The sequence below is a fragment of the Callithrix jacchus genome, chromosome 8, assembly GCF_049354715.1.
Source record: "Callithrix jacchus isolate 240 chromosome 8, calJac240_pri, whole genome shotgun sequence".
Taxonomy (NCBI): Eukaryota; Metazoa; Chordata; class Mammalia; order Primates; family Cebidae; genus Callithrix; species Callithrix jacchus.
This window is the reverse complement of record NC_133509.1, coordinates 124229131-124241780: the sequence shown is the minus strand read 5'-3', so window position 1 is coordinate 124241780 and position 12650 is coordinate 124229131. Positions and strand designations below refer to the sequence as shown.

General features: G+C 46.0%; 1 protein-coding gene and 1 long non-coding RNA gene across 4 annotated transcripts in view; one reads left to right on the top strand and one right to left on the bottom strand.

The window, feature by feature from the left end:
- Window positions 1-12598, bottom strand: part of LOC118145093 (uncharacterized) — a 35274-nt gene extending 22676 nt beyond the window's left edge. The window contains exon 1 of the long non-coding RNA XR_013521464.1: window positions 12395-12598. This is a non-coding gene — a long non-coding RNA (uncharacterized LOC118145093). The remainder of the gene's footprint in view (window positions 1-12394) is intronic.
- Window positions 1-12650, top strand: part of FOXN3 (forkhead box N3) — a 269460-nt gene that overhangs the window by 56510 nt on the left and 200300 nt on the right. For all 3 annotated transcript variants that reach the window (XM_002754187.6, XM_078335590.1, XM_009006431.5), the window contains exon 3: window positions 12086-12222. In XM_002754187.6, the coding sequence (XP_002754233.1) occupies window positions 12086-12222 (137 nt within the window). The remainder of the gene's footprint in view (window positions 1-12085; window positions 12223-12650) is intronic.

Below are 12650 nucleotides of genomic sequence, written 5' to 3'. Positions count from 1 at the left end.
ACAGCACAAGGACACACTGTTTTTCCTGCCACCTGAGCCACCGCGCCTGACCCACATGTGAGTTTTAACCCCTTCCTCCCCCAGAGCTTGTCTTTCTCGGCCTCTGTTGTCTGGCAGCCTGTTGGCCAGCTTGTGTAATCCTTCGTAATCCTTCTTGTTTATGTCCTCTAGGGGTTCCCCACGTTAAGGAGCCGGACCCTGGCTTTGTGTCACAGGGCCCTGCCTAACACGTGTGCTGTTAGCACTTGAAAGTGTTGTTCAGGGACCTGCTTCAAAATCAGGCCCAAGGATCACCTTTCCTTAGGCCCAGGGAAGTTGGAATGGGTTTGTGACTCACATAAGTCTGCATTTTGGCCTGGTGGTGGTAGTGATGGGGGCTGAGGATAAGTTTTGTGGAAACCGGGGGAACCTGCAGGTGTGAGCCTGTCAGCTCTTGCCCCAGCCTTCCTTCCCTCTTTCTCTCTCCTTCCCTCCTTCCTTCACCCCCTTCTCTCTTTCTCCCTCCTCCCTCTCCCTCTCCTTCCTTCTCTCTCACCCTTTCTCCTTCCCTCCCTCTTTCCTTATCCTCTTTCTCCCTCCCTCTCCTTCCTCTCTTCCTCTCCTTACCTCTCTCCCTCCCTCTTCCTCCCTCTCTCCCCTCTCTCTCCCTCCCTTTCTCTCTCTCCTTTGCTTTCCCTCTCTCTCTTTCTTCCTCCTCCCTGTCCTTTTCTGTTTCCCTCTCTCTCTCTTTCCCCCTCTCTCCAACCCTCTTTATTCCTCTGTTGTCCCTCCCTCTTTCCCTCCCTCCGTCTTTCCCTCTCTCCTTCCTCCTTTAGGGGCAGCCAGGCCCTGAGGAGTTGAATGGAGCCAGGTCCACAGTAGAGGAGGAGCCGGTCTTTGCTGGAGGGGAAGGCTCTTTGTGTAGTGGGGGCAGAAATGCAAGGCCAGTGTGCAGGGGCCTCAGAGAATTATCTGGACACTCAGCGAAATATACCTAGGCCATTTCCAGGAGAAGCCTTCAAGCCTGCCAGATCCTGGGAGGCTGTGGGATATGCCGGACAGAGTGACAGCTTGTTGAGGAGACAACCCTAGGCCACCTCTCTATAAAACTGCTGGTGTCTTTTGGTGATGAGGGAGTGGACCATATCTGCTGTTTCCACTGAGAGAACAGTGGCCTCAGAGGCCCAGCCAGGGAGACTCTTCTCTTTCTTTCCCTTTCCCTTTTCTTTTCTTTCTTTTTCCCCCTCCCCTCCCCTCCCCTTTTTGACAGAGTGCCCCCCCATCACCCTTTCCCTCCATCCCCTCCCCTCCCCTTTTTGACAGAGTGCCCCCCCATCACCCTTTCCCTCCATCCCTTCCCCTCCCCTCCTCTCCCCTTTTTGACAGAGTCTTGCTGTGTTGCCCAGGCTGGAGTGCACTGGCGTGATCTCGGCTCACTGCAACCTCTACCTCCTGGGTTCAAGTGATTCTTCTGCCTTAGGCTCCTGAGTAGCTGGGATAACAGGCGCCCACAACGCCTGGCTAATTTTTGTATTTTTAGTAGAGACAGGGTTTCACCATGTTGGTCAGGCATTTCTCAAACTCCTGACCTTGTAATCCGCCTGCCTTGGCCTCTCAGAGTGTTAGGATTACAGGTGTCAGCCACCTGCCCAGCCACCCTTCTCTTATCTCCCTCTGCCCACTCCAGTTTTATTCTCTCAGTCAGGCTCTTGCCCTGTCCTGCCCCCGTGCAGTGTGAAGGGCAGGGCCACTCCTCCTCAAGGAAGGAGGTGGCAGGTGGTAAGCCCCTTGGGGCAGTGACCTCTCTAGGAAGCCCTGGACTGCCGGACTGGCCACAGCATCTCTCAGTGCATATAGACATGACTCAAAGCAAGTGGCTTTCTCAAAGTCCCACGTCCCTCTTGGCATGACGCCAGCGGCAGGCTTCATGCTTTGTTCTATTTTGATCCTTCCATTTCCACCTCCAACTTAACACATCTGAGACAAAACGCTTCCTTTGGACCAAGGAAAGTAACATCAGAATATGGAAAACAAATAGTCATGTACATTTTTTTTAGATGAAATCGGGATGATTTCACAATTTGACAAGTACCTATTCCATCAGAGCAGGGACTGAATGGCTGGAGCTCAGTGTCAAGGAAAGCTGACTATTTAATATTTTTTTACCGTCATAATAACAAGAGCTGATTTTTTTTTTTTTGGAGATAGAGTTTTGCACTCTTGTTGCCCAGGCTGGAGTGCAGTGGCATGGTCTTGGCTCACTACATCCTCTACCTCCTAGGTTTAAGCGATTCTCCTGCCTCAGCCTCCCAAGTAGCTGGGATTACAGATGTGTACCACCACGCCTGGCTAATTTTGTATTTTCAGTAGAGATGGGGTTTTACCAGATTGGCCACGCTGGTCTTGAACTCCTGACCTCAGGTGATCCGCCCACCTCGACCTTCCAGAGTGCTAGGATTACAGGCATGAGCCACTATGCCTGGCTCAAGAGCTGATATTTACTGAGCTGTTACTATGTGCCAAGCAAGCAAAATATTATCTCATTTAATCCTCACAACAATCTTGTGAAGCAGGTGTTACTAAGTCACTCCCATTTTTATGGATGAAAAATTTGAAGCTCAGAGCAGTTAAGCATTTTGCCCAAGTCCACACAGCTGGGAAATTGAAAGAAGACGTGGAACCAGGTCTTTCTGACTCCAATGTCCATGTCTCCCCACAAATGGGTAGTACTGGCTTAGAACAGAAATCTGGCCATGTTGATAAGCTGGGGAGGAGATAGAGACATGAGAAACTGTGTACTCGAATTCATCTATAATAACACATTTCCAAAGCTTAGACTGATGGGCCTTGGGGATGATTTCATCTCAGCACCGAATTTATAGATGAGGAAACTAAGACCCCAGAGGTGGGGACGTGAGCTGCATGTATTCGGTGATTTCTCGAGGAAGCGATGGTGGGTGCAGACCAACCAGGCATGTGTCTTACTACGGATGGGGTAACTTACTCCAGGCTGTGTTTGTAGCCCCCATGGGGTCTTCCTTTCCTACCTTGGAGCACTTGACTTAGACCGTCGTCAACACCCCACCCATCCCACAGGACCCAGCCTAAATCCCTTAGCCCTGAAAACCCCTTCTCTCGTTTTTAAGGTTCCTAAAACTGGGAGTCATGAGTGTGAACCCTGGGTATGAGTATTGGAGTTATAGGGCAGCAGGCAGTGAACTATGGACAGTGTTTTTGTGAATAAGGTCCTACTGAAGCCCAGCCACATTTATCTGTTTATATCGATGGTTGCTTTTGTGCTATGATGGCAGAGTTGGGTTGTTGCAACAGAGACCATGTGACCTACAAAGACTGTAGGATGTACTTTGAGAAGCCATTGGACATGGCCATGCATTAGAGGTGGCTGGCAAAGGAAAGAGAGGTTGTTTAAGAAATTACTAACCCTTCCTACAGAGGAACCAGCTGATGTTAAACCTCTAAAGCCAGATGACCTCAGGTCTACTGTGACATTCATGAGCTTCTGCTATAAAGCTTGGGGTCACGGAGGGTATAGCAGAGGGGAGAGAGGTGGCTTATGTGCAGTCATGGTGCACAGTATATTTTGAGAAATACATTGTTAGGCGATTGAGTGATCATAAGAACATTACAAAGTATATGTACACAAACCTAGTTAGTGTGTATGTTTATATACATATATTTTCATATGGAAATCAAACGATCCTGCACCATCACTGAACATCAATTACTTCTCCTACTTGATCTGCTATGCCAGTGTCAAGTGCTGTCTATCAGGTTTCTAACTCTCTTTTTTTTTGAGACAGATTTCACTCTTGTTGCCCAGGCTGGAGTGCAGTGGCGTGATCTTAGCTCACTGCAATCTCCACCTCCCAGGTTCAAGCAATTCTCCTGCCTTAGCCTCCTGAGTAGCTGGAATTAACAGGCATGAGCCACCTCACCCGGCTAACTTTTTCTATTTTCAGTAGAGATGGGGTTTCGCCATGTTGGTCAGGCTGGTCTTGAACTGCTGACCTCAGGTGACCCACCGGTTTCAGCCTCTCAAAGTGCTTGGATTACAGATGTCAGCCACCGTGCCCTGCTCTATTTTTTTTTTTTTTCTTTTTTTTTTGAGACAGAATCTTGATCTGTGGCCAGGTGCCAGGCTGGAGTGCAGTGGCACGATCTCAGCTCACTGCAGCCTTCACCTCCCGGGTTCAAGCAATCCTCCTGCCTCAGCCTCCCGAGTAGCTGGGACTACAGGCATGTGCCACCACACCCAGCTAATTTTTGTAATTTTTAGTCGAGATGGTGTTTCACCATGTTGGCTAGGATGGTCTTGATCTCTTGACCTCGTGATCCGCCTGCCTTGGCCTCCCAAAGTACTGGGATTACAGGCGTGAGCCACCACACCCAGCCTCTGTCACCTTTTTTTAAGAAAGAATCAGGTCTTGCTTTGTTGCCTGGGTTGGGGAGTAGCGGCACAATCATGGCTCACTGTAACCTCAACTCCTGGGCTCAAGCAGCAGTCTGGCTGATTTTTATTTTTTGTAGAGACAGGGTCTCGCTGTATTGCCTAGGGTGGTCTCAGACTCCTGGCCTCATGCTGTCCTCCTGCCTTGGTCTCCCAGAGTGTTGGGATTACAGGCGTGAGCCACTGCGCTCGGCCATATTCTGTATATGCTCCATTTTAATCTTACGGGACCGGCATCCTATATACATTCATTGTTGACCAAAACGTCCCTATGCATTGCATGACTAGCTGTACCTTAATCAGCAGATGTCAGTAAATAGACAGTCTCATCAAAGGTTCTATGTTCAAAAGAGTGCTGGATTTTCCCCATCTCCCAATCTTCAACCTGATTAGTTGCTCAGACTAAACCTTGATTTTTCTCTCCTCTACCTGCCACCTCTAATCCATGGCCAGGTCCACCTGCTTCTCCAAAGTACATTCTTTGTGTGTGCATGTGTATGTGTGTTTTTGTTCTTGTTTTTTGTTTTGCCTGTGTTTGTGTGTGTCACAGGATCTCACTTTGTCACCTAGGCTGAAGTGCAGTGGTGCAGTCACAGCTCACTGCAGCCTCTGCCTCCTGGGCTTAAGTGATCCTCCTGAGTAACTGGGACTACAGGTGTGTGGCACCATGTCTGGCTAATTTTTGTATTTTTTGGGTAGAGATGGGGTTTCACCATGTTGCCCAGGCTGGTCTCAAACTCCTGGACTCAGGTGATTCGCCCACCTCAGCCTCTCACAGTGCTGGGATTACAGGTGTGAGCCGCCACCGGGCCTCAGTACATTCAGGAGCTGTTCTCCTTTTGCCATCTCACTGCTGCCTCCTGAGCCAACACCCATGGTCGTCGTGGGCCCGGACTGCCACGTCAGTTCTCTGCAGGTGCTCTTGCCACTTCCAGCCCGTTTATTTCTCACACAGCAGCAACTTCCTCCCTTCTAACTCATGCTTATTCTGTTTCCTTCCTAGCAGGTATTACAGTCTGTCATAATCTTGCTTATTTATTTCTTTACTTACTGTGTTTTTTCCTTTCTAGAATCCAAGCTTCAGGGGGGCTGTCTCCTTTTTGTATTGTTTTGTATTCACAAATGGATCCTTCATGGTGCCTGGCATGTAGTAGGTACTATAGGAATGAATGAATGAATGAATGAGCAAATAAATGAAGGAATGAATGAAGGTGGGTAGTGTTAGAAGCATCTTCCGAAATGTTGTGTTGGAAACATCAAAAGGTATTGTTTCCAGATCACCAACACATACCCAGCTCCCCACTCCATTTCATTTTTGTTTTTGTTTTCTGTCTTGTTTTAATATCCCATCAGCTTTACAGGGTTACAGTTGTCTTAAGTATTTCTGAAGTTCAGATATCATCTGCATAATAAGGTTGTTAAATTTTCAGGGTTGTTTTAATTTAATTTTAAAATTATTGTTATTATTTGAGACAGAGTCTTGCTCTGACCTCCAGGATGGAGTGCAGTGGCATCATCTTGGCTCTCTGCAACCTCCACCTCCTGAGTTCAAGCGACTCTCCTGCCTCAGCCACCTGAATAGCTGGGATTATAGACGTGTGCCACGACACCCAGCTAATTTTTCTATTTTTGTAGAGATGGGGTTTCACCATGTTGGCCAGGCTGGTCTTGAACTCCTGACCTCAGGTGATCCACTCACCTTGGCCTCCCAAAGTGCTGAGATTACAGGCATGAGCCACTGCGCCCACCCTGTTTTATTTTTTTTTCTCTTTGAGACCGAGTTTAGCTCTTGTAGCCCAGGCTGGAGTGCAGTGGTGCAATCTTGACTCACTGTAACCTCTGCCCCGCCAGGTTCAAGTGATTCTCCTGCCTCAGCCTCCTGAGTAGCTGGAACTACAGGTGCCTGCCACGACGCTCGGCTAATTTTGTATTTTTTTTTAGTAGAGATAGAGCTTCGCCGTGTTGGCCAGGCTGGTCTCAAACTCCTGACGTCAGGTGATCCGCCTGCCTTGGCCTCCCAAACTGCTCCCAGCCAGCCTGCTTTAATTTTGAAGTTTAAAAATCATACCTTTGGGCCGGGCGCGGTGGCTCACGCCTGTAATCCCAGCACTTTGGGAGGCCGAGGCGGGTGGATCACGAGGTCAAGACATCGAGACCATCCTGGTCAACACGGTGAAACCCCGTCTCTACTAAAAATACAAAAAATTAGCTGGGCATGGTGGCGCGTGCCTGTAATCCCAGCTACTCGGGAGGCTGAGGCAGGAGAATTGCCTGATCCCAGGAGGCGGAGGTTGCGGTGAGCCAAGATCGCACCATTGCACTCCAGCCTGGGTAACAAGAGCGAAACTCCGTCTCAAAACAAAACAAAACAAACAAACAAAAAAATCATACCTTTTTTTTTTTGGTCCTTTTGTTCTTTGTTTTTCTTTTCATACCTGGATGTTCTGCACAAACTGAAATTGTTACAGGCTACCCCTCCCTGGCCAGGGCAGGACAGGCCTGGCCAGAGGTAGAGCAGCCGGCCTTTGACATGAGGCCTGCCTCCTTATATCCGCTCCTGAGACATGGCCTCAGAGTGTCACGTGCAGTGTGTAAGTCCCCCATGGTTGCTAACAGGGGGCTTTCTTCCTCACAAGTGGTGAGAAGGGGGAAAAAAACATGACCAGACACTACTGTCCTAGATCAGCAGTTACCAAATGTTGTTGACTCAGCTTCCCAGTAAGAAGTGTATGTTACTTGGTGATCCGTAAACGTGTATACATGATTTCACTACACATAACTGCTGATGTATTGTAGTCTATACTATTTGGTTCTAGTTTGTTCCATTCTAAAACAGTACTACTTATGATCCATTCCATTAATTTCATGACCCATTAATGTATCTGGCCCACAGTTTGAATAACAATGTTTAAAGTATAGGCTTGGCACAGTGGCTCATGCCTGTATTCCCAGTAATTTGGGAGGCTGAGGTGGACAGACTACTTGAGGTCAGGAGTTCAGTACCAGCCTGGCCAATATGGTGAAACCTCATCTTTACTAAAAATAAAAAAAAAAAAATTAGCCTGGCATGGTGGCAGGTGCCTGTAATCCCAACTACTTGGGAGACTGAGGTTGGAGAATCACTTGAACCTGAGAGGTGGAGGTTGCAGTGAGCTGAGATCCCGCCTCTGTACTCCAGTCTGGGCAACAGAGCAAGACTCCATTTCGAAAAAAGAAAAAATAGATTTAATTAACTTACCTTTTTTGTTTTTTATACATTTTTTACTATTTCTTCCTATAATATGGGCTCTTGTTTGCTTTTCTTTTTGTGCATTGATAGTTTTTATTTCTAACAGGGAGTTGATTTTTATTCCCTAGGCGGTTTTTAATTTTAAAACAAACAAACTTGGCCTCATTCATATATTTTTTTTAAACTCATTTTCTCATGTAATTTTTCTCATTAGTTTTCTTTCCTGGGGGTGTTGGCATATATATGTCTATACACACAAAAATGTGGATGTGAATACACACACACACGCACACATTTCTATAAATGAAGATTCTTCCCCTATTATTTTGAATTCCTTAACACTTAAACACTTAATGGTACATGGCCCTCACAGTTATTTCGGTTTTTTAAAAAAAGCACTTGGTATTCTTGTCTTCAGATGAGATGCAGATGTTTTTCTAAGAAAGCTCCAACTCTCAAACTTACTATACAACTGTAATCAAGTTACAGCCTTCTCTCTCCTATGAGGGACATTAAATGTAATTTTTCCTGGCCTAAGAACCTTAAGTATTCTATCCTTTTTGTATTTCCATTTTTAAAGTTTTCAAGTAAACCATTTTACTGCTCCAAACTTTTACACGAAGCCCAGAAAAATGCTTGAAAGTGAGATGGGCGCAGTGGCTCAAGCCTGTAATCCCAGCACTTTGGGAGGCCAAGGCAGGTGGATCACGAGGTCGAGAGATCGAGACCATCCTGGTCAACATGGTGAAACCCCGTCTCTACTAAAAATACAAAAAATTAGCTGGGCATGGTGGCGCGGGCCTGTAATCCCATCTACTCGGGAGGCTGAGGCAGGAGAATTGCCTGAACCCAGGAGCCGGAGGTTGCAGTGAGCCGAGATCGCACCATTGCACTCCAGCCTGGGTAACGAGAGCGAAACTCCATCTCAAAAAAAAAAAAGAAAGTGAGATGTGGTGCCGGCCTCTCTCAGCCTCTCTCGAGATCCTTCCAAGCTCAGCCTGACACTGTCCTGTGTAGTCACTGATGGCACCCACAGGGTTCCCGTGGGTGTGTCCTGAAGATGTTTTTTGTTTGTTCGTTTCCTCTTTGGAATGCCAGCACTGCTAAGTATGAGATATGTTGAAATTAGTGTCTGGTTTATAAGAAACTATCAGCAGTTTCAGACCTTTCTTATTGTAAAATGCCAAATGGTCGGAGCCTTTTGATCCAAGCCTGAGAAAATTTCTTCAGTTAATAAATGTTGGGAGATGCCTGGTGCAGTGGCTCATGCCTATAATCCCAGCACTTTGGGAAGCCGAGGCGGGTGGATCCTTTGAGGCCAGGAGTTCAAGACCAGACTGGTCAGCATGGTAAAACCCCATCTCTACTTGAAAAAAAAAAAAAGCCAGGCATGGTGATGCACGCCTGTAATACAAGCTACGTGGAAGGATGAGGCCTGACAATCACATGAACCCGGGAGGTGGAGGTTGCAGTGAGTCAAGATCGCATCACTGCACTCTGACCTGGGCGACAGAATGAGAATCTGTCTCAAAAGTAAATGTAGGGAGGTGGCCACAATGAAATGACTAAGTTTGGAATTAAACCTCAGTTTGATGTTGACAGTGCAGAGACCTGGGCAGAAGACTTTCAGCAGCCAGGTAGTCATGAGTGGGTAGTAGTAGCTTCTTGAGCAAGGGAGGAATCCCCGTAGTCAGTGTAGGGTGTGGGGGTCATAGAAAGCAGATGGAGAAGGAGCTTAGAATGTCTAAAAGCTCTTCCCAGTGAATTTGTTGAGCCGGGACCAGTGCATTCGAATAGATGATCATTTTGTCTTTACTCACCCCATCTGTTTGCTGGAGGCCCTTCCCACTGCCTCTGTTGGAGTTGAAAATCAATCAGATTTGCTTCAATGAAAGACATTGTACAGCCAGTTTCCTTCTCTTTCTTCTGTCCAAAGGGAGATTTTCGTGATGTTGTCTGCCATTTATTGAGTACCTGTAGTATAGCCGCTGCTCAAGGTATTTTACGTTACGCCATCTCTGAACCTCCCGGCTCTCTGTAAGTGGGTCACTGATTTACCAGGGAGGAAGCCAAGACTCTCCATGGCGCTATGATTTGTGCAGGGCCACTCGGGAAATGTCTGTATGGCTCCAGATTGCTTGTGCTTACTATTCCTCAGCTTGCCTCTCTGCACCTGGATCAATTACCTTGTAAATGTCCTGCACTGTCCTGGGCGTTTATTCTGCTTAGCTTTTGTTTTTATTTATTTAATTATTTATTTATTTTGAGACAGAGTTTCACTGTTGTTATCCAGTCTGGAGTGCAAATGGCATGATCTCTGATCGCTGCAGCCTCTGCCTCCTAAGTTCAATCTGCTTAGCTTTTAAATGGTAGCATACATTAATTTGGGTATACAAGGGTACAGTAAACAAGACACTTAGGTTAGGATTAGGAGAAACCACATTCTTGACTTTTGGTTATTTCCTTGAGAGGGCCAACCGGTTGTCCTTCATTTATTTGGCTTTTTTTTTTTTTTAGCGTAAGATTAAATGGTCCTACCCTGAAGGCCACCATGATGAGAACAAAAGCCATTGGGTTTCCAGAATTGAGATAATATCATTGCAGAAATGTTTGGGTCACATGTCAACCATGGCCCTCAGTGTAGCTATTGCTGGTTTGGAGCCTTGGGTGCAAGGGATCAGAAAGGCAGGTGCCACTGGCCCAGGGCTCCACTGGGAGCCTTTGGTGGAATCAGCCTAGATCCCTCCTGTTGGTTGACAGGACTTGGTGATTTGTTTTATGTTATCCAAATTTGATAGTTACCTGTCTCCTCTCTTTCCTCCCAAACCCCTCTACCCCTTAGCTTTTGGCTTTCTTCTGCACAGCTCTTTTCTAAAGGAGAAGATGAAGATTCCAGGGCAAATTATTGGGCGACTGCCTGATGTACTTGGAAAGTCTCACTGCTCCCCCTGAGTCATTCTGGGTTTGAGAATATGTGTGTGAGAGAAAAAAACACATAGGAATGTTGAATTTTCCAAAGTTGAACTCCTTCAGGTCTTTAAACATCCGGTTGGTTAAACTGGGAACATTGATATTTTATGCATAGAGTGTCCAGCCAGACCCTGACCTGTGTCTGGGGTCAGGCCTGCACGTGGGGGTGGGTGACTAGGGTGGTCAGAGGTTCCAGCCCCTGGAACAATTCCATTGCACCAGAAAGAGTTAATTCCAGTTGCACGGCTTGCTGATGTTGTTGATAGTAAAGTATTTTAATGGGCTCTGTGAATAAGGTTTGCAAGGACATGACTTGGGTAAACTGATGACTGAAACACAGAATTTTTGAACTTTTTAAAAGATTTTGGGAGTAACTTATTTTTATAGCTCCTTCAATGGGATTTTCTCGCACTGTCCCCTTCCCCCATGCTAGTTAAACAGCTTCTTGTTTGCTTCTAAATGTTGGAGGGCAACATTAATCTTACTGTTGGCTGAAAGCAGGAGGTGGGCACGAGTTTATGTAATTTAACTTCTTTTCTCTGCAAATCAGTAAATATTTACAAATGACCTTATCAAACAGTTTGGGTACATTCGGTCACTTGAAAGTGTGCAGCCAGAGGAGTGACTGCCCTTGGGCCCGCTGCCAGTTCTAGGGGGGGCCTCAAAGGAAGGACTCACATTTTTAAAAATAGGCAGGAAGTGGGCCTCACAGGAAGCCTCCCTCTCTCCACCAAAGAGTTTTAGAAAATTTGCATTTTAAAGTTTGACTTCTTTAAAATTCAACTCTTCCGTGGCTGGAGTTGATTGCTGGGAACAAAGGAATCCGAAAAATAAATAGCGGATTCTGAGTTAGCCTCCCCATTGTTGCCCGAGTTCTTTGCTTCTTAGGGAAGGTAATGACAGAATTCCATCCCAAGAGTAAATGTCATTCTTTTGTGAGTAAGTTGGAAAAAAACAAGGGGATTACTTTTTTGTGTTTATAAAATGGTCCCGATGTCACATGGTTTTAAACATAACTACATTTTTACAGCAGAGGTGGACTTTGGGATGTCTCAGCCCTCTTTTTTTTCCCCCAACATTAGAAACCTGACACAGTTAAACTCATCTTTAGAAGAGAATGCACGTGTGCTTCAAAGTTAGCACTGAAAAATAATGAGAATCTCATTTTCTTGGTAGTTTGGAGATGAAAATTGCAATATTGTTGTATCACCATAATCTGGTAATAACATGTTCATTTTGCCTATCAAACATAATACAAGTAAGACTGAAGTGCACTTTATGGAGTTCTAGTGTCAGTATAATACTTAAGGCTGGCAAACAGTCAACAAATAAATGGAAAGCTTTTAAGAATAAAGAAGTGATAATAGCTATACATCTACTTATTGCAAAGTACTTAATAATTCTGTATTAATGCTTTTGTATTTTAATTTTCTTTGCAGAGTATTGGGAAAGGGTCGTTGTGGTGCATAGACCCAGAGTATAGACAAAACCTAATTCAGGCTTTGAAAAAGACACCTTATCACCCACACCCACACGTGTTCAATACACCTCCCACCTGTCCTCAGGCATATCAAAGGTAAGCAACTCAGACTTCTTTTTTTGGTCTACTGAAATGGCATTCTTTTGGCAGAGACCTGCGCGGAAATTAATAGGCCGTATGAGATTTTAAAAATAACTGCAGGTAAATGAGAAGGAAATTAAGTATCATTAGGAGGCATATCCATTGTTGTAATTCCTACAAACCTTACCGCTCCTGAAGCTTCGGAGGAATGTGCTTCCAGAAGGCTTCATAGTGGGTGAAATAACACCTTCCTGAGTAGAAACATGGACAGAGAAAAGCTGACAGCTTTCACATCTCGATGTGTGTCGCGTTTTGTGGGGATAAAAGTACAGGCGGGAGTCAAGCCGGTGACTCCGTCGTCCCTTCCTCAGGCCGGTCTCCGCAGACGTCCGGTGGAAGCTCACTTGGCTGTTGGCTTTCACAGTCTCCATGTGGACGGTGCT